At 49.4% G+C, this 25,066-nt stretch overlaps 3 protein-coding genes across 3 annotated transcripts in view; 2 read left to right on the top strand and 1 right to left on the bottom strand.

The window, feature by feature from the left end:
• The window catches only part of mtrfr (mitochondrial translation release factor in rescue), a 221,061-nt gene that overhangs the window by 1,761 nt on the left and 194,234 nt on the right, over window positions 1-25,066 (bottom strand). The window contains exon 2 of the mRNA XM_061260430.1: window positions 152-231. The gene's annotated coding sequence lies outside the window, so the exon portion shown is untranslated. The remainder of the gene's footprint in view (window positions 1-151; window positions 232-25,066) is intronic.
• On the top strand, window positions 27-21,555 carry LOC133139994 (M-phase phosphoprotein 9-like). The gene is made up of 23 exons (XM_061259486.1): window positions 27-506; window positions 1,054-1,391; window positions 1,863-2,007; window positions 3,252-3,341; window positions 3,429-3,835; window positions 5,800-5,932; window positions 7,416-7,488; window positions 8,791-8,873; window positions 9,405-9,524; window positions 11,565-11,932; window positions 13,094-13,237; window positions 14,609-14,696; window positions 15,225-15,440; window positions 15,998-16,045; window positions 16,135-16,199; window positions 16,519-16,617; window positions 16,899-17,021; window positions 17,310-17,470; window positions 17,748-17,868; window positions 18,014-18,111; window positions 18,300-18,499; window positions 18,965-19,036; window positions 20,570-21,555. The coding sequence occupies exons 2-23, from the start codon at window positions 1,132-1,134 to the stop codon at window positions 20,669-20,671; spliced, it is 3,216 nt and encodes a 1,071-aa protein (XP_061115470.1). The 5' UTR covers window positions 27-506; window positions 1,054-1,131; the 3' UTR covers window positions 20,672-21,555.
• Window positions 22,864-25,066, top strand: part of LOC133139995 (membrane-associated phosphatidylinositol transfer protein 2-like) — a 72,043-nt gene continuing 69,840 nt past the window's right edge. The window contains exon 1 of the mRNA XM_061259488.1: window positions 22,864-23,504. The gene's annotated coding sequence lies outside the window, so the exon portion shown is untranslated. The remainder of the gene's footprint in view (window positions 23,505-25,066) is intronic.

Here is a 25,066-nt window from a genome sequence, read left to right on the forward strand (position 1 = left end):
TTCACCCAAACGCTTGTTGTGTGGAGTGCTAGCTAGCTAAAACTTGAAGTTAATAAAAAAGCATGCGATTGCACTTGAGAATTAATTGCATTATTCTCTTTAGCTAGCTAACGTTAATCAACTCGTTATATCGGTATGATAAATATCTTACAATTCAGACAGCAACTGGCGAAAAGTAATTTGTTAGACGAAGTAGCGACATTTCAAGTTCATATCGAGCACACAGCTTCTGTTGTTATCCCCAATGACAGGACTATGCAAGTGTGGTTAGCAGAACCTACTTCCGGCTGAAGTCTCGTGGTCATGTGCTCCTAGTGCTGCACAACGGCCAATCGGAACGCGTGTTCTCCAAGTATTTGTGTTTTTCTTTTCTTCGCTGTCAGAGCGTGTGCAGCCAATAGGAGGCCACAGGGCAGTGCGCCCGATGATGGATGCCGAGGTGAAACTGCAGGCATAACCAGGTGTCTCGCCGCTAAACGGTGCACGAATATGAGAGGAAACCACGGGTAAGTGAAGCTGAAAATATATATTTGTTCGTGTCCCTGCAGGCCAGGGAGTTTGGGCGGTAATCTGTGAGCGGAGGTTCACAGCAGGTAGCTGACAGCCTGCAGACCCCGCAGTCCGGATGAGCGCCGTGTTCACTTTGCAGCATAATTTATATAACTGATTGACATCACTTTGGCGAAACAAGGATGTAAGCGCATGTGCTTTTTTGCCCGACAACACGAAACGGGTCGGTTGCACTGCAAACATGGGCATGGATTTCAGTTTATATGAACAAAACATTCCTGTTGCGGTTTGCGGTAGCTATCTGGCAAGCTACAGTTCTGAATGCATGGCTACAGAGCATTGTGAAAAAGCATTACGCTGTAACGTAATTGTTACTGTTTCAGAATTTTTACAGTTATCCCAGCTTTCACATTTAACAACATCATTTTTGCTGTTGTTATTAAACTTGACAGATAGATGTGTAATATCCGTGGGTTTCAGAGGCCTGAGATGTGCTAAAAGAGACTGGATCTAAAAGGCTTGTCTCTTCCTCCGCCTCCTCAGTTTACCGTGTCCTGTTAAGTTAGTTCGCGTCACGTCGTCTCCTCATCGAATGGGTTTACGCGCCAAGGCCTCCTAAGGATGTCCACAGATGACAGCGGCTCTGAAGACGTTTCCACTTCCGCGGCTCTGAGCCACAACAATGCCGACGCGAGCGCCGGGAAGGAGAGCGAGGCTTCCGTCATCTCCTCCGAGGACACGCTCTCCGGGCCGGCCGGTCCCGAGGAGCACCGGGATCGGGTTCGATCCGTGCGGGCTCTGCAGGGCTTCTTCCAGTCCGCCGCGGCGGCAGTGACGGGCGGAAGCCCACAAACACCGGCGAGCGACAGCCCCAAGAGCAGGTACTTCCCACGGCAGGTTCTTTCGGTGCACTCTCGGAAATACAGTGACAGCGGAGGAGGACATTTTTGTTCTTCAAGAATCAAACGTCCCAAATGTTCCTTAAAGTGCAGTATTGTTCTATTTGGGTACAAATGAGTATGTTTTCCAAGCAAAAACGGTACAAATTAATATCGCTGGGGTACAATTGTATGTACCTACAGTACAGGGTCAGCGACAAGCATTTGCACCTTTTTAGGAACTTTTTGGTACCTTTATTACTGAGAGTGTGCGTCAGATAATAGACTCCTCTGTTACTTATGTCCTTCTTCAGGAGCTATAGGAGGTATTCAGGTGGTAAAATTAGTTCCTGTATCATTTCACAATTCTTTGACAGAACATTCAATAAAGCAGCATGAGCAAGTGTAGTTTTTGGACAGGTACTGAAGCAGGGGTTGGCGAGCGGATTGTGAGCGGTGTTGTGTGTCGGGCAGGAGCCTGTGTCTCGGGCCCCAGGAGTTCGGCTGTGGGAGGAGCCTGCCCTCCATCAACCCCAGCCCCCTGGAGACGCTGACGGCCCTGGTGCAGGAGATCCGGACGGGCGGGGAGACGGATCCAGAGCTGTGGAAGGGCAGCGAGGTCACTGTGGGGCTGCTATGGGGTGGGGGTGGGTGGGGGAGTGGGGCTGCTATCGGGTGTGGTGGAGTGGGGCTGCTATGGGGGGAGTGGGGCTGCTATCGGGTGTGGTGGAGTGGGGCTGCTATGGGGGGAGTGGGGGTGCTATGGGGGGAGTGGGGCTGCTATGGGGTGGGGGGGCGGGGAGTGGGGCTGCTATGGGGTGGGGGGGGCGGGGAGTGGGGGTGCTATGAGGTGGGGGGGGCGGGGAGTGGGGGTGCTATGGGGTGGGGGGGCGGGGAGTGGGGGTGCTATGGGGTGGGGGGGAGCAGGGGTGTACTAAGGGAGCTGTGTGTGGTAGCTGGCTGGGGCTCTGTAGGCCGGAGTGCAGATGATCAGCCCAGATAAACGCAGACAGGAGTCGGTAATGTGCAGGCCCAGTCAATGTCCTTTTAGTCAGACAGTCATATACACTCAGTGAGCACTGTATTAGGTATTTATTAGGCTTATTTTTTAGACTTATTGGTCTTCTGCTGCAGATTGATGCGTTGTGTGCTCAGAGATGCTCTTCTGCATACCACTGTTGTAATGTGTGGTTATTTGCTTTACTGTCAATTTCCTGTCAGCTTTGACCAGCCTGGCCATTCTCCTCTGACCTCTGTCATTAACAAGGTTCTGTCTGCAGAACTGCTGCTCACTGGATGTTTTTTTGTTTTCCGCACCATTCTCTGCAAACTCCCAGGAGATCCGCTGTTTCTGAGATACTCAAACCACCCTCAACAATCATTCTATGATCAAAGTCACTTTGATCACATTCTGTCGCATTCTGTCATTTGGTCTGAAAAACAACTGAACCACGTCCACATGCTTTTCTGCATTTAGTTGCTCTGCCCCATGATTGGCTGATTAAATATTTGCATTAACAAGCTGGTTTACGGGTCTACCTAATAAAGTGATCGCTGAGTGTGCGTAGGCAGAGAGGCATCCGACTGTCATTCAGGCTCTTCCGGTGGGACGTCCCGCAGCGAGAAGCACTCCCCAAAGTTAAATCTGAACCTCACTCCCCCAAAGGCTCTGAAGACGAACGTGTAACCACTCGGTCGTCATGGTAACCTGCTACAAGGCCTTAGCTTTACCGCGCCGCGCTGTGCTAATCGCTAACTAGCCGAGCTTCGCCCGCTAAAACCCGGACACGCAGCCCGACGGCAGGCTCCTCAACACCTGTTTTCTTTTCGCTGAGTGTTGTGTGTTGTCCTGGCCGTGAACAGGGCAGGTGGCTGCAGCTGTTTAAGCTGGTGGAGAAGCAGTACCAGGAGCAGATTTTCACACAGCAGGAGCAGTATCAGTGCCAAATTCAGGTGAGCAGGTTCGACGGGCAAAATCAGAAAAGCGTAAAATTGGAGTGTGCTGTAGCGATGTGACCCCCCACCCCCCTTACTGTTCAGCTCATACAGGATGAGATCAAAGCCTTAGTGCAGCTCCAGAACCGGCCAATCACCACGCAGCCTGCCGACGATTGGCCCGCCCACACGCCGGCCGATTCGCCGCTCTCGGACCCCGCCGCTTCGGCGCTGTCGCCCTCGGCCAATCCCCTCGAGCTCCACAGGCAGTGGGCGGGGCCAGCGGTGACTGGCGGCTGTAAGGCGGCCCCGGAGCCCAGCCTGTGCCGGGGGGGCCGGGGGGGGTGTGGGGGGGAGGAGCGGGATGAACACCAGCAGCTGCCTCCTGTCCCGCCTGCCCGCAGCACAACAGCGCCCCCTGCAGCTGAGGAGGAGATAACAGCTCCCCCGTCTCTCTCTGCCTCTCGGCCCTCCCCTCCCTCTCTGCCTGCTAACCAATCAGGAACCAGCAGGCAAGTCTCAGAAATCTTCTCCATCATCTGGGGGTTTGGCTTGTCTTTACATTTTTTTAATGTTTTTATTTTTATTTAACATTTATTTATCCAGGGCGGCACGCATGGTGCAGTGGGTAGCACTGCCGCCTCTCAGTAAGGAGGTCGTGGGTTTGAATCCCCGTCGGCCGGGGCCTCTCTGTGCGGAGTTTGCATGTTCTCCCCGTGTGCGTGTGGGGTTCCTCCGGGTACTCCGGTTTCCTCCCACAGTCCAAAGACATGCAGGTTAGGCTGATTGGAGAGTCTAAATTGCCCATAGGTATGAGTGTGTGAGTGAATGGTGTGTGTGCCCTGCGATGGACTGGCGACCTGTCCAGGGTGTATTCCTGCCTTTCACCCCAATGTATGCTGGGATAGGCTCCAGCCCCCCTGCGACCCTGTTCAGGATAAGCGGGTTCAGATAATGGATGGATGGACATTTGTCACAATGGTGGATGGATCTATTTATCCAGGTTAGTCTCTGGCGATTCAGATATATTACATTATTGGCATTTGGCAGACGCTCTTATCCAGAGCGACGTACAGTTGATTAGATTAAGCAGGAGACAATCCTACCCTGGAGCAATGCAGGGTTAAGGGCCTTGCTCAAGGCCCCAACGGCTGTGTGGATCTTATTGTGGCTACACCGGGATTAGAACCACCGACCGTGCGTGTCCCAGTCATTTACCTTAACCACTACGCTACAGGCCGCCCCTTTATATATATGTGTGTGCTTTATACAGCCTTACCTGTGTGTGTGTTATACATCCTTACCTGTGTGTGTGCTATACAACCTTACGTGTGTGTGTGTGTGTTATACATCCTTTCCTGTGTATGTTATACAGCCATACCTGTGTGTGTGTGTGTGTTATACAGCCATACCTGTGTGTGTGTGTGTGTGTGTTATACAGCCTTACCTGTGTGTGTGTGTGTGTGTGTGTGCGTGTGTGTTATACAGCCTTACCTGTGTGTGTGTGTGTGTGTTGTACAGCCTTACCTGTGTGTGTGTGTGTGTGTGTGTGTGTGTTATACAGCCTTACCTGTGTGTGTGTGTGTGTGTGTTATACAGCCTTACCTGTGTGTGTGTGTGTGTGTGTTATACAGCCTTACCTGTGTGTGTGTGTGTGTGTGTGTGTGTTATACAGCCTTTCCTGTGTGTGTGTGTGTGTGTGTTATACAGCCTTTCCTGTGTGTGTGTGTGTGTGTGTGTTATACAGCCTTACCTGTGTGTGTGTGTGTGTGTGTGTTATACAGCCTTTCCTGTGTGTGTGTGTGTGTGTGTTATACAGCCTTACCTGTGTGTGTGTGTGTGTGTTATACAGCCTTACCTGTGTGTGTGTGTGTGTGTGTTGTACAGCCTTACCTGTGTGTGTGTGTGTGTGTTATACAGCCATACCTGTGTGTGTGTGTGTGTGTGTGTGTTATACAGCCTTACCTGTGTGTGTGTGTGTGTGTGTTATACAGCCTTACCTGTGTGTGTGTGTGTGTGTGTGTGTTATACAGCCTTACCTGTGTGTGTGTGTGTGTGTGTGTGTGTGTTATACAGCCTTACCTGTGTGTGTGTGTGTGTGTGTGTGTATTATACAGCCTTACCTGTGTGTGTGTGTGTGTGTGTTATACAGCCATACCTGTGTGTGTGTGTGTGTGTGTGTGTGTTATACAGCCTTACCTGTGTGTGTGTGTGTGTTATACAGCCTTACCTGTGTGTGTGTGTGTGTGTGTGTTATACAGCCTTACCTGTGTGTGTGTGTGTGTGTGTGTGTTATACAGCCTTACCTGTGTGTGTGTGTGTGTGTTATACAGCCTTACCTGTGTGTGTGTGTGTGTGTGTGTGTGTGTGTGTGTTATACAGCCTTACCTGTGTGTGTGTGTGTGTGTGTGTGTGTGTGTGTGTGTGTTATACAGCCTTACCTGTGTGTTTACCTGTGCGATGCTGTGAATTGCAGTCGGCCGCTGACCACCTGGGCGCAGAGGGAGCGGTGCTGGGGGAGGAGGTGCAGATGGGCGCGGGAGCCGCAGGAGGTGCCGCAGGAGGAGGTGCCACATGAGAGGAGTCCCCGTGCACACCATCTGGAGAATGTGAGGCCTGTTTCTGTGTGGGATGCGTTTGAGTCATTCCTCCCAAAACCTCCATCTCTAAATGCATCCTTTTATCACTCAGTGTGTGTGCAGGATAAAATAGTGTGTGCAGGATAGAGTAGTGTGTGTGTGCAGGGTGGAGTAGTGTGTGTGTGCAGGGTACAGTAGTGTGTGTGTGCAGGGTACAGTAGTGTGTGTGTGTGCAGGGTAGAGTAGTGTGTGTGTGTGTGCAGGGTAGAGCAGTGTGTGTGTGTGCAGGGTACAGTAGTGTGTGTGTGTGCAGGGTAGAGCAGTGTGTGTGTGTGTGCAGGGTAGAGTAGTGTGTGTGTGTGTGCAGGGTAGAGTAGTGTGTGTGTGTGTGCAGGGTAGAGTAGTGTGTGTGTGTGTGTGCAGGGTAGAGTAGTGTGTGTGTGTGTGTGCAGGGTAGAGTAGTGTGTGTGTGTGTGCAGGGTAGAGTAGTGTGTGTGTGTGCAGGATAGAGTAGTGTGTGTGTGTGTGTGTGTGTGCAGGGTAGAGTAGTGTGTGTGTGTGTGTGCAGGGTAGAGTAGTGTGTGTGTGTGTGCAGGATAGAGTAGTGTGTGTGTGTGTGCAGGGTAGAGTAGTGTGTGTGTGTGTGTGTGTGTGTGTGCAGGATAGAGTAGTGTGTGTGTGTGTGTGTGTGCAGGATAGAGTAGTGTGTGTGTGCAGGGTAGAGTAGTGTGTGTGTGCAGGATAGAGTAGTGTGTGTGTGATGGACAGGGAGCTGTGCACTGCACTGTATGTACTCTTGAGCAAATGTGTCTAACCTTGTGGGGCAGAGGATTGTGGCTGCTGTGATGTCCATGTTAAATATAGGGTGCATAAAATAAAAATAACCTGAATTCCTTAAGCAAAATATGCCACAGAGTATGTGTTGATGTTGTATGGAAAAAAACGAAAGGAAATCTGTGTGAGTCTGCTGAACGCTGAACGCTGAAATCTAACCGTCTTCCTGGCTCTTACTGTGGCCCCAGAATTTTTTAAGCTGAGCTTTACTACTCTTTTTCCTGCCCCTGGCAGTGTGGGTCTAACTGGGGGAGTGATGTAATGGAGAAGAGAGTGGGGTCAGGCAAAGCGCAGATTCGCTGTGTCGCCTCTCTCCAGGCAATGTGCGGGGCGGGTAACCGTGGTGACGAATGGCGTTGTCACGCCATTGGCCGGGCTCAATGCAGGGGGAGGAGCGGCCGTGCGTGACGCTATGATTGGTTATTTGTGTCTCTGCATCGATCCTCTTCCTCTCATCTTGACCAGGGTCAAATGGTTATTTTAAATGCTTCAACACCTTTATCTTTCTTCTAAAGTCTGCCCACCATTCAGTGTTTTTCTACGACTGAGACGGTCACAGATAATCCTTGTGTTTTGAACCTTAATCTAGGATGTTTGAATTGGTCTGTGTATCGGTACTATAGTTCCTGACATTGTAGAAGTCTTGGTATGGTCTCATGGTCTCATTCCTGGGTTCCAGGTCCGATTGCGGGCTCAGTCCCCCGAACCCTTCTACCTGCACAAAGGTGACATCCTGGAGTCTCACCCCTCAGGTAGAGCGATCGTACGACCCCACACACATTTCATCTGTAAATGCAGTGTTGTCGCTCTCAGTGACACTCACCTGTGTGGTCACACTCAGAGACACTCACCTGTGTGGTCACACTCAAAGACACTCACCTGTGTGGTCACACTCAGAGACACTCACCTGTGTGGTCACACTCAAAGACACTCACCTGTGTGGTCACACTCAGTGATACTCACCTGTGACACTCACCTGTGTGGTCACACTCAGAGACACTCACCTGTGACACTCACCTGTGTGGTCACACTCAGAGACACTCACCTGTGTGGTCACACTCAGAGACACTCACCTGTGTGGTCACACTCAGAGACACTCACCTGTGTGGTCACACTCAGAGACACTCACCTGTGTGGTCACACTCAGTGACACTCACCTGTGTGGTCACACTCAGAGACACTCACCTGTGTGGTCACACTCAGAGACACTCACCTGTGTGGTCACACTCAGAGACACTCACCTGTGTGGTCACACTCAGTGACACTCACCTGTGTGGTCACACTCACTGACACTCACCTGTGTGGTCACACTCAGAGACACTCACCTGTGACACTCACCTGTGTGGTCACACTCAGAGACACTCACCTGTGTGGTCACACTCAGACACTCACCTGTGTGGTCACACTCAGTGACACTCACCTGTGTGGTCACTCTCAGAGACACTCACCTGTGTGGTCACACTCAGAGACACTCACCTGTGTGGTCACACTCAGAGACACTCACCTGTGTGGTCACACTCAGTGACACTCACCTGTGTGGTCACACTCAGAGACACTCACCTGTGTGGTCACTCAGAGACACTCACCTGTGTGGTCACTCAGAGACACTCACCTGTGTGGTCACACTCAGTGACACTCACCTGTGTGGATGTGGATGGAAAATTAGCCAGATTTCACAACAAGTGAATTAAATTGTAAATAGGAATATGTTTAGGTATGGATTTGGTGATATTGATTGCAATGTTTCCTTTGTTTATGCAGTACAATAAATGTATCTTTGTAGTATATGGTCTATTTGACATGCTTCCTTATATTATTGTAGAAATTACTTTTTTACTTGAATCATTTTCTGAAGACTGAAAGAATAAAAATATATTAACAGAAAGATCATTAGAAATGAAACTTGAAAACGGAATCGAATGATGTATGTTCAATTGCAATAACTACCTGAATGTAATGTAACCATAAAGCAAGCCTGTGTCCAGCTTTGAGCTTGCGTATGGATGGTGATTGATTGGTGAAGGAGCATTATGTGGTTTGTGACTGAAACGCAGGTCTGGGCTCCTGGCGGGTGGGTGAGAGTGAGTCCCTCGGCCTGCGACCTGACGCGATCCCCCAGGGAACTGCTGTTCCCCTGGTGAGTGTCACACGTCACACCACAGACCTCACACCGTCTGATTCACCCTCTAGACACCAGTCACTTTCACACACATTCATTTGTTTAAGAAATGATACATAAAAAACAATACTTATATCAGAAATCACAACTACAATTCAGGAAAGTCTGTTTTAACAAGCCTTAAGTCTTAAGTCTTGTAATAAGACTTAAGATCTTATTTTCTTCTTTGAAGTATAAAATATTAGCTTGTTTTAAGTTACTGTTTACTTGACAAGTGAAATGTTTTCACCCTACTGGCAAAAAAACTCACCTCACTTTGGTCTTATTTCGTAAAAATGTAAAGAAACAGAAATCAGAGTCCCATTATAAGACTGAAATACTTATTTTATGGTTTCTGCAGTGTGTATGTTTTGGATTGTGATACGTTTTGTTAAACATAATTGGGGATCTTCAGGAGTGTTTTTTAATTGCATCTAATTAAGTAATGAAGTATTAAGTGGATGAAGTGTTTTAAGTAGATATTTTAAATACTCTTGTGTTTGTGTGTAGGGTTCTCCTGAGGATGCCAGGCTGTCCGTGTCATTGAGAGAGACCTACCAGAGAAACCTGAGAGAGACCAGCTCACATGACAGGAGGTCTCTCTTCAGCTCCAAAGCCTCTCCGCTACAGGTAATGCTGAACTGGCTTCACCTATTGACTGAATGAATGACTGACTGATTGATTTATTGATTGATTGATTAGTTGATATTGTTTGACAAATCTAGGTATTCCGGGTAACAGTGAGATCATGAAAATTTCCACTGTGGCCCTTCTTTTAGCAGGCAGACAGAAATGGTGCGAATGATTGAAACCGTAACGCATATCAGAATTTGTGATCATATTCTTAAATATGAAGCTGCAGATTCTTCACATTTGTGTGTTTGCAATGGATCTGAATTTAGCCTTTAGCCCAGTTCAGATCAAAACGGTCAGAACTGACGAGACAAGATATGAAATGTTATTAGATGTTTAAAAAGTTATGAGTTCTTGCTTGCTTTCTATTCCTACATTACCTGCTAGCTCAATACCTGAACTGTTACCATCTTAGCATACAGGCCAGCAGAGGATGGTCATCCCCCTATAGCCGGGTTCTTGTTCCTCTCGAGATTTCTTTGTGTGGGGTTACCAGGTTCACTCAGGTGTGTGGTTACCTGTCTGTTCCAGGCTCACTCAGGTGTGTGAGGTTCTGTCTGTTCCAGGCTCACTCAGGTGTGTGGTTACCTGTCTGTTCCAGGCTCACTCAGGTGTGTGAGGTTCTGTCTGTTCCAGGGTCACTCAGGTGTGTGGGGTTACCTGTCTGTTCCAGGCTCACTCAGGTGTGTGAGGTTCTGTCTGTTCCAGGCTCACTCAGGTGTGTGGGGTTACCTGTCTGTTCCAGGCTCACTCAGGTGTGTGAGGTTCTGTCTGTTCCAGGCTCACTCAGGTGTGTGGGGTTACCTGTCTGTTCCAGGCTCACTCAGGTGTGTGAGGTTCTGTCTGTTCCAGGGTCACTCAGGTGTGTGTGGTTACCTGTCTGTTCCAGGGTCACTCAGGTGTGTGGGGTTACCTGTCTGTTCCAGGCTCACTCAGGTGTGTGGTTACCTGTCTGTTCCAGGGTCACTCAGGTGTGTGGGGTTACCTGTCTGTTCCAGGCGCACTCAGGTGTGTGGGGTTACCTGTCTGTTCCAGGCTCACTCAGGTGTGTGGTTACCTGTCTGTTCCAGGGTCACTCAGGTGTGTGGGGTTACCTGTCTGTTCCAGGCGCACTCAGGTGTGTGGTTACCTGTCTGTTCCAGGCTCACTCAGGTGTGTGAGGTTCTGTCTGTTCCAGGGTCACTCAGGTGTGTGGGGTTACCTGTCTGTTCCAGGCTCACTCAGGTGTGTGAGGTTCTGTCTGTTCCAGGCTCACTCAGGTGTGTGGGGTTACCTGTCTGTTCCAGGCTCACTCAGGTGTGTGAGGTTCTGTCTGTTCCAGGCTCACTCAGGTGTGTGGGGTTACCTGTCTGTTCCAGGCTCACTCAGGTGTGTGAGGTTCTGTCTGTTCCAGGGTCACTCAGGTGTGTGTGGTTATCTGTCTGTTCCAGGCGCACTCAGGTGTGTGGTTACCTGTCTGTTCCAGGGTCACTCAGGTGTGTGGTTACCTGTCTGTTCCAGGCTCACTCAGGTGTGTGGGGTTACCTGTCTGTTCAAGGCTCACTCAGGTGTGTGGTTACCTGTCTGTTCCAGGCTCACTCAGGTGTGTGGGGTTACCTGTCTGTTCCAGGGTCACTCAGGTGTGAGAGGTTCTGTCTGTTCCAGGCTCACTCAGGTGTGAGAGGTTCTGTCTGTTCCAGGCTCACTCAGGTGTGAGAGGTTCTGTCTGTTCCAGGGTCACTCAGGTGTGAGAGGTTCTGTCTGTTCCAGGGTCACTCAGGTGTGTGGTTACCTGTCTGTTCCAGGTGGAGGTCCTCCACACTGCTCAGGTGTGTGGTTACCTGTCTGTTCCAGGCTCACTCAGGTGTGAGAGGTTCTGTCTGTTCCAGGGTCACTCAGGTGTGAGAGGTTCTGTCTGTTCCAGGGTCACTCAGGTGTGTGGTTACCTGTCTGTTCCAGGTGGAGGTCCTCCACACAGCTCAGGTGTGTGGTTACCTGTCTGTTCCAGGTGGAGGTCCTCCACACTGCTCAGGTGTGTGGTTACCTGTCTGTTCTCAGGTGAGGCGGCCCAGACCGGCGTCGAGCTTCACCTCCCCATTCCGCTTCAGCAGCCCCTCCTTCCCCACGCAGTCCCTGCCCTGCCCACCGGGGGGCGCCCCCGTCACCCCGTCCCCCACCGCGGAGGGGAGCCCGGGGCTGCTCTTCGACAGGACGCCCCCCCCAGGCCTGACCAGCACGGCTGGGCTGTCCCCTGCTGCCTCCCCCACCTGGGGTCAGAGTGCGCGGGGTGGGGGGGCCCACAGCCCAGAGGACGCCCCCCTGCTGAGACCGGGACCCCCCCCCAGGGCAGACCCACGGCTGCCTCCCCAGGCCGGGGGAGCCCTGGAGAGAAGCCCCACCCTGGAGGACCCGGTGATCCTGTCTCTGTGAGAGCTGCCTGTTTAACTCCACTGTTTACATTACATTACATTACAGGCATTAAATTACATTACAGGCATTACATTACATTACAGGCATTACATTACATTACAGGAATTACATTACATTACAGGCATTACGTTACATTACAGGAATTACATTACATTACAGGAATTAAATTACATTACAGGCATTACATTAAATTACAGGAATTACATTACATTACATTACAGCCCCCACAAACAAATGTTCATGTAATGGAAGGGGATGATACCATTGATCTCACTAGCATTAGCCATGTTGCTAACCAGCTAGCAGGGGCCATAGAGCGTATGTAGGTTTTCATTCCAACCAACACACCTGCTGATTTCACTGATTGGTTCCCAGTTCTCTGACCTTGTATTGGTCAGATCCCTAGAGAATGGCCATTCCCTGCACCCCCTACACCCCTCCCATTGGTCAGAGGAACACAAAATAGCTACTTCCATTGCCTGTCATTGGTCAGAGCACCAGAGCCCAGCACTGACACCCCTCTCCCCTGCCCTCAGCACTGACACCCCTCTCCCCCACCCCCAGCACTGACACCCCTCTCCCCTGCCCTCAGCACTGACACCCCTCTCCCCCACCCCCAGCACTGACACCCCTCTCCCCCGCCCTCAGCACTGACACCCCTCTGCCCCGCCCCCCAGCACTGACACCCCTCTCCCCCGCCCCCAGCACTGACACCCCTCTCCCCCGCCCCCCAGCACTGACACCCCTCTCCCTCTCCCCCGCCCCCCAGCACTGACACCCCTCTCCCCCGCCCCCAGCACTGACACCCCTCTCCCCCTGCCCTCAGCACTGACACCCCTCTCCCCCTGCCCTCAGCACTGACACCCCTCTCCCCCACCCTCAGCACTGACACCCCTCTCCCCCGCCCCCCAGCACTGACACCCCTCTCCCTCTCCCCCGCCCCCAGCACTGACACCCCTCTCCCCCACCCCCAGCACTGACACCCCTCTCCCCCGCCCTCAGCACTGACACCCCTCTCCCCCACCCCCAGCACTGACACCCCTCTCCCCCGCCCTCAGCACTGACACCCCTCTCCCCCGCCCCCCAGCACTGACACCCCTCTCCCCCTGCCCTCAGGGCCAGAGCGCAGTACTGACACCCCTCTCCCCCGCCCTCAGGGCCAGGCAGAGCCTGAGGGAGCAGACCGCCCGGCTCCAGGCTGACTACGAGTCTCAGATCAGCGCTCTGCAGGAGAAGCTGAGCCTGGCCAATCGGCCTCCGAGCTCCGACCAGAGAGAAGCCAATCAGATCCTGCGGGACAGGTGGAGCTCTTCAACGACACGTCTCAGAAAACACACAGAACTGCCCGCCAATGCGTACGGCAGACCTGCGTCACCTACCATCGCGAAATGCTTTAAATCAAGGACATGTAACTGAACAAAGTCTGAAAGCGTTCTGAAAATACGTATATCGTATTAAAAAAGATATATATCGTTTTAAAGATAATAAATTATTAGAGAATTTGACATTTCCTTTGTTAAAGGATTTCAAATAAATGTATTCGACTCAGGTCTGGCCTGGGCAACATGAGTTAAAAACCAACAGCAACCAAAAATCAGGATCGTTATGAGTCATCGTCCAGATTTATATTTAGACTTTGCCTGCAGAGTAAAAGACAAAAGAACATCACCATTGGTTCCAGGTATGAAATTCAAGACTTAAGATGCTTTTAATGTATCCAACACTCAAAAGAAGATTAAAGGGATGAGAGGATTGGATTTAAATCCATGACAGGGGTTAACAGAAAACACAACAGGCTTCTTGAGTTCTGTCAGCAGAACAATAAACCGCAGTGCAGGGCAGTGGGAGGTAGGTAGGAATTCCCACACGCACGCAGCAAGCCGTGTGACTTTTCCACACGGAGCATGGTGAAACTGCTCATCGGGTCATGGTGTAGGCAGAGACTGTTTGAGTCTCCAGTCCAGGCTTGACACAGTGCTGGACACTCTCTATACCGAGGATCACCCACTCCGGCCCTGAAACCAAATCCAGCCCTGTCCTGGGTACTTAATGCTGCTGATTGGCCAGACTGTCTTCACACCTGACTCCCAGGTAAAGCGAGGGTGGAAAACCAGCAGTTTTTTGATTTGCTGATTCCTGCTGTAGACCATTGCTAATCAACTTCAGGTCCTGCGAGCCGCAGTGTCTGTCGGTATTTGCTCCGTATTCTTTGGTTCAGGAAGTGAGCTCATTAGTGAGATTAGGTGGTGTAGTGCATGACCTGCAGATACGCTCTATATGCAAGACAGGTCGCTGCTATAGTCTAAACTGTACACTCTCACGAATCACTTCATTGTATATTTTTGTTCTTCAAGGATCAAATTTCCCAAATGTACCCTGAAAGTACAGTAATTTTCCAAGCAAAATTAATATATAATTAAAAGCAATATATAATTAGTTATATAATTTTATGCACCTATAGGGTGCCGTACCGCCCCTGTGACAAGAATTTGTACCTTTTTAGGAACTTTTTGTACGTTTTTGTTTCTTTCTGAGAGTGCAGGTGAATCACAATCTTGGATGGGGCTGAGTGGCATTTTCTCTCTCTTTCGTTTCTGTGATTTCACGGAAAACTGCTCCAGGTGGGCGGGATGTTGAGCTGACAGTTTATCTTTCCTCCTCCTGATTGGCAGGTGTGAAAATCTGGAGAGAAGCGTCATGGAGACCAGATCCAGGGCCCGGTCGCTGGAGGAGCAGAACCTCCACCTGGAGCGACAGCTGGTAATCACCCCCCCCCCCCCCACCCTTTTAAACCCCCCCCCCCTTTTAAAAACAACACATTCTGCACAGGCGTGTAAGGCAGCACCAGGGTCGAATCATTATAAATGTCTCCAGGACACCAGTAGAGTACTGGTGCTTAAAAAAAAACCTCTATGGTCACCAGTATTCAGAATGAAATATCTTGTGGCAGTGGTCTTCATTCCTGGAGAGCTGCAGGGCGCGCTGGCTTTTGTTGTTACTCCACACTTAATTGATCAATGAAAGCAGTTGATTACACAGTTAATATCACCTGGTTTCTTGGGCCTGAACTGGTTGCTGATTTTAAGGCAAAAACAACGAGCAGGACCAGGAAGATCACTGTTGTATGACCACCAGTATTCTGCATAAAACCTCTATGGACACCAGTATTCATGTATGAACTGTAGGAATTTGGACAGAACATAAAATGTAGCTGTGGGTAAATGTGAATCTGGCCTTTAACAGACCTCAGTAAGGTCAGTGCACAGTAACTGGGCGTGTCCCTGTCAGTCTGAGTGGCAGGGGAGGTATGACCTCACCAGCGCCACGGTAACGACCCTGCACGAACGCCTGGACGCGGCCAATCAGAGCTGCCGGGAGAAGGAGGCGGTGGAGGAGAGGCTGCGGGCCAGGCTGCAGCTCCTGGAGGAGGCGCAGGTCCAGGCCTACAGGCTCTCCGACGACACGGACGCCCAGAGGAAGCAGGAGCACAGCATGCTGCGGGACGTGAGTGGCGGCCATCTTGTGCGGGAAGCAGGATGTGCGGGACGGGCACTTCCTGTTTGCAGTGGGAGGGACTAACAATTCTCTGCTACCTGCCTCTCACTGAAAATTCTGTTACTTACTGTTGAAGTTCTACATTTTCAAATTTGGGGCTTCTTCTGAAAATGTTTGAAGGGACGGTGATGAAGTGTAATGTACGTTTTGTACGCTTTTACAAACGAGAAACTCCTGTTTGCTCCTGTAGCTGAGGAGGAGCTGAGTAGCTTGGAATTCTACAGAACATTCCAGGATTTTCCGAGCACATGGAATCTCGTGCCTGAGAAAGGAGTGTAATGTAGTGGAATATAAACTCAGGTCTCCTCCTGGGTAGACTTTCTGTTTCCTTCCTAAATTTTACTCCTACTGTCAGTGAGTGTGGCAGATTATAGTTTATCATAATCCGGACACACCCTTTACATATTGTATCATGAATCCTATTTCCTGTACATTTATTGTAACGCTGTGTTACAGTATTTTTTGTTGTTGCTTGAGCCCTGACTCGTATCTTTGTCCTGTTCCAGCTGCTTGTGGAGTATGACACCCTGGGGAAAGACCACGAGAGAGTGAAGGTGAGTCACTAACATCACTGCCCTCATTAAAGGCTGTATTATCGTACTTACCTGCTAAATATTTACATGTGTTATTTTTGTCTCAATAGGACAAATTGGTTTCAACAGAAGACAAGCTCTTTGATGCCATTGCACAGATATCAGAACTAAAGAGGTGATAATCAAACTGTTTTTATTGTCATTTGGCTTCTGTTGCTTTTCAGTCCAGTTTCCACCCACAGCCAATCAAATGCACCCATCAGCCCTGTAGCAAAAGCTCCACACTCAGCTCTGAAAAGTGCCTAACAAGGTTCAAACGCAGGTCACAGGGGCAGTTCCCTATGGAGGCATACAATTGTATAACTAATTTGTACCTTTCTTGCTTGGAAAATGTACTGATTCTGATGTTCCCTCTCTCTGACCTCTGACCTCTGACCTCCAGGGTCGTTCTGTAGAGGTTCTGATGTTCCCTCTCTCTGACCTCTGACCTCCAGGGTCGTCTCCAAGCTGGAGTCCCAGGTGAAGCAGCTGGAACACGAGAGCCTGAAGACACGTCACCTGACCCGCAGCCAATCGCAGCGCTCCGGAGCCGGGTACGAACACCTGGCCGGACACACCTGTGTGCGGGGATCACCTACGTAGCGCCTTTCTCACACTGAAAGGTTTCAGGTCTTCAGACAAAATGTCATGGAACCTGAGTAAATACAAAACACACTTTTCAAATATTATTTCATTTATTTCATGCTAAAAGTTCAAAAAAATGTGTCAAAGATCAGAAACCATCCAGCTTCAGAGATCACTGTGTGCGCTGGTCATGTGACTTGACCATGTGACCATGTGTTGAGTGCAGCCATTTTGCTTCCTGTACTGGCAGCCTGTACCACCACCCTGACCTGCTGCTCTCCCCCGGCCGGAGCCTGGCAGACCTGGACACCAGCTCCAGGAGGTGGGCTGACACTGGACCGGCCCTCCACCAAACTGCAGCTCACACAAGCAGGTACCCTCCACCAAACTGCAGCTCACACAAGCAGGTACCCTCCACCAAACTGCAGCTCACACAAGCAGGTACCCTCCACCAAACTGCAGCTCACACAAGCAGGTACCCTCCACCAAACTGCAGCTCACACAAGCAGGTACATCTGAGTTGGGCTTGTGGTGAACTGGGTGTGTGACTCAGTTTGATTCCCAGTTGGGGCAGCCTGTGCTTATGTTTAGCAATGTGCTTATTTATTAAAGAAATATGTTGTCTGTGGAAAAAATCCCCCCCCCCCCCCCCCCCCCTCAGGCACTACCCCTCCCCAGAGAAGGAGGAGATGCCCGTGGCTGAGGCCCCCCCCAGGAGGGAGGCCCCCCCAGGTCCACTGGTCCTGACGGAGGAGAGCAGATCCCCAGACAGCCGGGGCCCCCCCAGGCCTGAGGGTCAGGGCCCCCTCTCCAGCCACAGCGGTAAGTGTATTTTCCAGGCGTACATTATTTCCATGCTGCAAATGGAGCATGAAATTGGAGCGCTGTTGATCCCCGCTGGCATATCTTTCCACATATATGGAATATATTTAATATATTGAAGCACTCCAAATATATTCTTATAAAATCAAATAATATACTTTCGTACATTGCAAAAGCAGAAATAATCGATACAGATATATCTATGAATATATCTAATACACTTAGTGTACACTTTTACTGAGGAGTAGGAGGGTTATATTTGTGCTGTGCCGCGCAGGCAGGAGGGGCGAGCTGATGGCCCCACACTCTGAGCGGTCCAGCCCCAAACGCTGTCCGTCTGAGAACTACTCCACCGCCTTCGGCCCCGCCCCGTCCTGGAGACGCCACAGCCACACCTGGTAACCTCCGACCCTCCGGTGACCTCTCCCTGACCCTCAACCCCTGACCCCTGACCCTGACCAGCCATCAGTTCAGGAAGTTTATTTAAGTTCAGCGAATTCATTTTAAATATGCTGAGGGCATTTTTGCCTTCTCCCGTTTTAGGTCTGACGTGCGATTGGATCAGAGGGCTGTGATGTCGCCCTCCCCATCGAACAGCTGCAATGCCAAAAAGAGGCTCCAGTTTTCAGAGGAGACGGAAGGTACGCCATGCAGCTCCAAACACCTGTACTTACCTGCGTGATACACTGTTACACAACATCCGCAGTCAGGTGTCTGGTGTGTAGGTTTTTTATTCATTAACCTGCATTTGGTGCCACGTTTCATGAAGCTTTATGATGAAAGCTTGTCTTAAAGGCTGCTGTTTTGTCTCGCATCGATGTCCATGCAGCCAATCACCAGCCTAGCAGCGGGAAAGAGGGCGTGACCAGTGGCGCAGACCCAATAGAACGAGCCGTGGGGGTGGCCTGGGAGGAGCATGGGGCGGAGCCACCACACCCATATGCCACGCCCCTCTCCTGTCACAACCGCCTGCAGTCGCTGGCCGACACGGAGCGACTCTTCGACCAGCTCACACTGGAGAAAAAACAGGTGAGAGAGAGGAAGAGAGGGAGGGAGAGAGAGAGAGAGAGAGAGGGAGAGAGCGAGAGGGAGGGAGAGAGAGGGAGGGAGAGGGAGGGAGAGAGAGAGAGGGAGGGAGAGAGAGAGAGAGGGAGAGAGAGGGAGGGAGAGAGAGGGGGAGAGAGAGAGAGAGGGAGAGAGCGAGAGGGAGGGAGGGAGGGAGGGAGGGAGGGAGAGAGCGAGAGAGAGGAAGAGAGGGAGGGAGAGAGCGAGGGGGAGGGAGAGCGAGAGCTGCTGTTTAGGTGCTTGCTGGGTGAGGGTGCTGGGCGGGTTAAAGGTCCAGGTCTGTCTGGGCGGGTTAAAGGTCCAGGTCTCTCTGGGCGGGGTGAAGGCCCAGGTCTCTCTGGGGGGGGTAAAGGCCCAGGTAAAGGCCCAGGTAAAGGCCCAGGTAAAGGCCCAGGTAAAGGCCCAGGTAAAGGTCTCGTTTCTCCGCAGATTGAGTCGTCGCTGAGCCGTTTGCCGAGCCCGACGGGGGGGAGAGGAACGCTGCAGGCCCGGCTGGAGGAGGTGAGCCCCGCGTTTACCCCACGGAGCCCCGCGTTTACCCCACAGAGCCCCGCGTTTACCCCACAGAGCCCCGCGTTTACCCCACAGAGCCCCGCGTTTACCCCACAGAGCCCCGCGTTTACCCCACAGAGCCTCGCGTTTACCCCACAGAGCCCCGCGTTTACCCCACAGAGCCCTGCGTTTACCCCACAGAGCCCCGCGTTTACCCCACAGAGCCCCACGTTTACCCCACAGAGCCCCACGTTTACCCCACAGAGCCGGGGTGCCCCGCGTTTACCCCACAGAGCCGGGGTGCCCCGAGTTTACCCCACAGAGCCCCGCATTTACCCCACAGAGCCCCGAGTTTACCCCACAGAGCCGGGGTGCCCCGTGTGTTTACCCCACAGAGCCGGGGTGTTGAGAAAAGCGATATATTAATGCAGTGATTTATGTTTTTCAGGCAAAGCTAAACAATTTAAATACAACAAGGTTTGCCCAGAAAAAGCTCAGGAAGTGTGGGGTTCAATAAAAAAGATGGGTCAAGTGATTGTCTTCAGGACTGTCTCTGGTGGCTAAAGGCTAAGGAGCCTGTAGTCTAGTGGCTAAGGTGCATACAGCCTAGTGGTGAAGGTGCCTACAGCCTAGTGTCTAAGCGCAGCCTATAGCCTTGTGGCTAAGGTGCCTGTAGCCTCGTGGCTAAGGTGTCTATAGCCTAGTGGGGCGGCCTGTAGCGTAGTGGTTAAGGTAAATGACTGGGAGACGCAAGGTTGGTGATTCTAATCCTGGTGTATCCACGATAAGATCCGCACAGCCGTTGAGCCCTTGAGCAAGGCCCTTAACCCTGCATTGCTCCAGAGGAGGATTGTCTCCTGCTTAGTCTAATCAACTGTAAGTCGCTCTGGATAAGAGCGTCTGCCAAATGCCAATAATGTAATGTAGTGGCTAAGGTGTCTATAGTTTAGTGGCTAAGCTGCCTGTAGCCTAGTGGCTAGGGTGTCTATAGCCTAGTGGCTAAGGTATCTATAGCCTAGTGGCTAAGGTGTCTATAGCTTAGTGGCTAAGCTGCCTGTAGCCTAGTGGCTAGGGTGTCTATAGCCTAGTGGCTAAGGTATCTATAGCTTAGTGGCTAAGCTGCCTGTAGCCTAGTGGCTTGGGTGTCTATAGCCTAGTGGCTAAGGTATCTATAGCTTAGTGGCTAAGCTGCCTGTAGCCTAGTGGCTAGGGTGTCTATAGCCTAGTGGCTAAGGTATCTATAGCTTAGTGGCTAAGCTGCCTGCAGCCTAGTGGCTAGGGTGCCTGTCATCTAGTGGCATTATTTTTAAAGAGTTAAATAATTCCAAGTAATGATTTGACCCTGGGCTGGTAACAGTTTTCTCAGTTTCATGTTGTTGCGTGATACCCATATGCTGAAGAGGTAACTGGGGGAAAAGGCATTGAACTAGAGGTCTATGCTCTGTACAGATATTGTGTACAGGCTGTGTAGACTCTTGATTCAGTCATATTGTAATTCAGGGAATGTCTTTCAAATCCCTCCACCCACTTCCCTCCCCACAGGAGGCCTTGGAAGCGAGATTGGAAAAAGTCGATCGGGAATTGGGTTCTATCCGAATGACCTTGAAGAGGTTCCATGTTCTACGTTCTTCTACCAACAATTAGGACCAATTCTCTGCGCTGCTTAGAATTATGAACTGCGTTTTTCACTGCTGACAGGATTACATGTTCCTCCAAAAACCTTCTGCATAGTAACCATGCTGTGCATGTCCATAGAGTATTTTTAGTTATTTTATGGGATTTTATAGGATTTATTACAGAAAACAGAAGGAAACCACAAAGTATATTTTCATAATGTACAGCTTTGTATGATTTTTACTTTTGTAGACACAAGAAGATGAGTATTATATACTGTCAGACTGACTTTCCATTTTCAGGTAAATTCTGAAGCTTTTATACCTGCTGATCAGTATAAATGAGCAATATTGGAATCTGAGCAGAGTAATCTGCGCTATTGTGGTCAATATGAAAGGAAACGATCAACCGTCTTCCATTTTAACAGGTATTTTATTATTTATCCTGAACTATTTATATTTATTGGCCAAAACATGCACAATTAAATGTATTATATTTATTTTCTAGTTAAAAAAAAAAGAAATCTAAACTGTCATCTCATTTTTGTATTTCTGCTCATTCAGCTCAGATTTTTTTAAATGAACATTTTCTGGAAAATGTGCAGATCTGGCTGACTGTTTACACGCCTGCTCTCCCAAACCATAAGAGTCACTGTTCACTGCTCACTGCTGCTCTCCCAAACCATAAGACTCTCTGCTCTCTGCTGCTCTCCTGAACCATAAGACTCTCTGCTCTCTGCTGCTCTCCCAAACCATAAGACTCTCTGCTCTCTGCTCACTGCTGCTCTCCTGAACCATAAGAGTCACTGCTCACTGCTGCTCTCCCAAACCATAAGACTCTCTGCTCTCTGCTGCTCTCCTGAACCATAAGAGTCACTGCTCACTGCTGCTCTCCTGAACCATAAGACTCTCTGCTCTCTGCTGCTCTCCTGAACCATAAGACTCTCTACTCTCTGCTGCTCTCCCAAACCATAAGAGTCACTGCTCACTGCTGCTCTCCTGAACCATAAGAGTCACTGCTCACTGCTGCTCTCCTGAACCATAAGAGTCACTGCTCACTGCTCCTCTCCCAAACCATAAGAGTCACTGCTCACTGCTGCTCTCCTGAACCATAAGAGTCACTGCTCACTGCTGCTCTCCTGAACCATAAGAGTCACTGCTCACACTCCCTCTCCTACTGGTTAGAGAGAGGACATCATGATGGTGCATCACTTTAAGAACCTCCTATTCTCTTATCTTGTTATTTTCCACTTGGTGGCAAGGGGCCCATTTGCACTGCAGTCAGTGCTTCTGAAATTGTATCATATGTGTCACTTTAAAATGCCTTTGCACATTAAAAAACAAGTGTGAACTGAAAATGAAGACTCTTTTCTGAATCTGTTGAATGTTTTGCACAACCCCTCCTCAATAAAAAAAATAAAAAATACAATGAACCAAACTTGTAATGGCTGGTTTCACTGTTAAAAAATCTTATTCACACTGTGGTGTGGACCATGTCTATGGCTGCTTTCGAAACCACATACTGGCATCCTATTTCAGGCTAATTTTCACTGAGATTTAGTACGAGTATTATGCCGAATATGCAGTTTTGAATACAGCCTATGACTTTCTGTTTGAGGTCAAGATAAAGAACAGGATCTTGGGATAGTTCTACCAAGTTGCCAACAGTCTTGGATGTGTTAGGTAGCTGTACTGTGTGTGGTTGGTTTATTTTCTCTTTCTAAATCATATTGCATGTATAGTATGCATTTTATACATATGCTTCAGTGTACAGGAACACCAACTTACAGTTCAGTGTGAAATTATTGGGACAGTGACACAGTTTGTTGTTTTGGCTCTGTTCTCCAGCACATTAGATTTCATATAAAACCATGAATATGAGGTTAAAATGCAGACTGTGCCCTTTAATTTCAGGGTATTTACATCCGTTTAAGGCGGCCTCCTTCGGAATTATTTGAATATTCATGCAAGTGGTATGAGTTTTTTTTTTTTTAACGAAAGACTGGTTTTTAAAAAACTTACTGTTAATGCAGTACAGGATTTGTTAAATGATTCTTCGATACGGAAATAGAATGTGTGCGAAAATAGTACTGGGCATTTTGGTCTGCATTTTCAAATTCTGACCAGTAGACGGCGCAATCTGTCCGAACTGAACTGTGTTGAGTAAGTCTAGAGTAGAACAGCGAGAGTAGAATGTCTCGCAATGTCGTACGCAGAGTGGGCATGGCTTGCGAGATAACTACCGAGCTAACTTCGTTTTTAAGATAGCGAGCACCCTCCCAACATCATCGCCTACTTTGCCACCAAACCGATAGTCAGAAGAACTGCGGCCCCAGGCCGGTCCGCGTCGTAAAAGAGCATATACAGTCTGGAGGAGCAATCTGTGGACCTGAATCTTAATCTGCAGTGGTACAGAACGGCGATACTCTCGCAAGTCAAGGACGAAGCTAGCAAAACTGCGTGGGCTTCCCTCTGCTGTTGCACACGTTGTCAATTTACTGCTTTGCCAGCCATCTAGAACATTTCTGAAGGCTTTCGTGTTTTTCAGGCAGCTAAGAGAAGTCAGATGCATCGTGTTCAGACCTTTATCGGCTTAGGCTAGCCAGAACTCCTCTCCTGACGCGTGCGTTTCTCATGAAACGTTCAGCGCCTGTGAAACGGCACCGAAACGACGGAACGGGAGCCTGGACATGATTTGCAACCCCTGTTATTTACATTCATACGTGAATGCCATTGCTGGTTTGCCACACTCGGGATGCTCGGTAACGTTTCGTTATAAAACATTCGCACAGCGATAACGGGATTACGAGAACGATTGTGACAAAATACCACCCCGGGGTGCTGCAGATGAACTTTGATTTGCGGTGAGTAACCTTTCAAGTTGCTGTCGCATATCCTGTTCTAGTTTTACATCAGGCGATGTTGGGTAACGTTATGTGATGAATATCGTAATCCGCGATGACCATGCTGCGATGTTGCTAGGAAACTGACTTGATGTAGCTACCCAACTCCGGGTTTACACTGGGTCAATAAAAGTGCCATTCCTTTAATAATAATATAAGAAAAACAGGTGCATTTTTGGTGATTTCCATCCCGTTGTCAGATGTGCGTTTTTAAATTGAACTGGACCAGAGTGAATCGATTCTGGCTCGTGCTGTCAAACCTTCTACAGTTACAGTCGTGCGTTCGTTTGTAGCGAACGTGAACATATTCGTGTTTATTTTGTTGTTGTCCCGGAGATGACATGGCCGTATGTGTCTGGTTTATTGGATTGCAGTTAATGCTGCGTTATCCTGTTTAGGTACGTATGTCATGTCATCGCCACTGTCGTCGACAGGCGACCGCATTAATGCGCAGTAGCGTTATTTGTGGCACACCAAGTTCAGAGGTTAAATAACTGTATTTTAACCGGATTCCTGCTAAATACAGTTTCGAGAAGCCTGTCTGGCGCGTTTTCATAGACCTATTAAAGTCTAATTAGTGTCAGCAATTAGCAGTTCGCGCGTTAGAGGAGCTAGTTATTAATAGTGTCAAGAGGGCTAATGGCAGTTGGCTAATAAGACAGAAAAGTTAGCTGCAGGTATTGATGGTAGTACAATAGGCTTCACTCGTTTTTTGTTATGTTCTCTGTTTTATTGTATCTTGGATAAAAGGGCCTATTATCGATGTTCTGTAGCCTAAATGGCATAAACCTTTGTTACACTTCATAAATATGCGTAAATTATAGATGCCTAAATTATAGTCTCATCCATTATGTTATTGTGCAACATGGTCCTATATTCTGGTACGCGATTGGCCAACATGGTACTTATCTCCTATAAATTGTCAGAGGGGTACGTTGTAATCTGTAAATTCTTTGTGTTTTTTTTCCTGTAAGCTTTGCCCTCCAGGGTGGACTAATGTTTTTATTCTTGTGTTGTTGCTTGTTTGGCTCCCGCTGTTATTTACATTTTCGGAGAAGAGTAGGTTGGTCGGTTTTCAGTGGAACCACACCTGCGCGTTTACAAAAGAAGGGAAAAACGCTTCGGGGATGGAAAGCGAGCAGGCGGTGGGATGGGCAGGATGTTAGGCATTCATCACCGTGCCCCTAGTAAACCTGTGGATTTGAGCTCTATGTTTGGACACAGATAGCTTATTTAGCGTGTGTACTGCATGTGTGTGTTTTTATATGCTTGGATGTGTGTGTGTGTGTTTCCTTGCATATACACTCACCGAGCACTTTATTAGCAACACCCGTGCACCAATTTATTCATGCGATTATCTAATCAGCCAATCGTGTGGCAGCAGTGCAATGCGTAAAATCAAGCAGATAAGGGTCAGGAGCTTTAGTTAATGTTCACATCAACCATCTGAATGATAAAAAATGTGATCTAAGTGACTTTGACTGTGGAGTGATTATTGGTGCCAGACAGGGTGGTTGGTCAGA

Source organism: Conger conger, chromosome 11, assembly GCF_963514075.1.
Source record: "Conger conger chromosome 11, fConCon1.1, whole genome shotgun sequence".
Taxonomy (NCBI): Eukaryota; Metazoa; Chordata; class Actinopteri; order Anguilliformes; family Congridae; genus Conger; species Conger conger.

Coding starts and splice junctions, on each gene's coding strand:
- LOC133139994 (XM_061259486.1), top strand. CDS start 1,132: ATGTCCACAGATGACAGCGGCTCTGAAGACGTTTCCACTTCCGCGGCT. Junction 3,836..5,799: donor AACCAATCAGGAACCAGCAG/GCAAGTCTCAGA, acceptor TGTGAATTGCAG/TCGGCCGCTGACCACCTGGG. Junction 13,238..14,608: donor AATCAGATCCTGCGGGACAG/GTGGAGCTCTTC, acceptor CCTGATTGGCAG/GTGTGAAAATCTGGAGAGAA.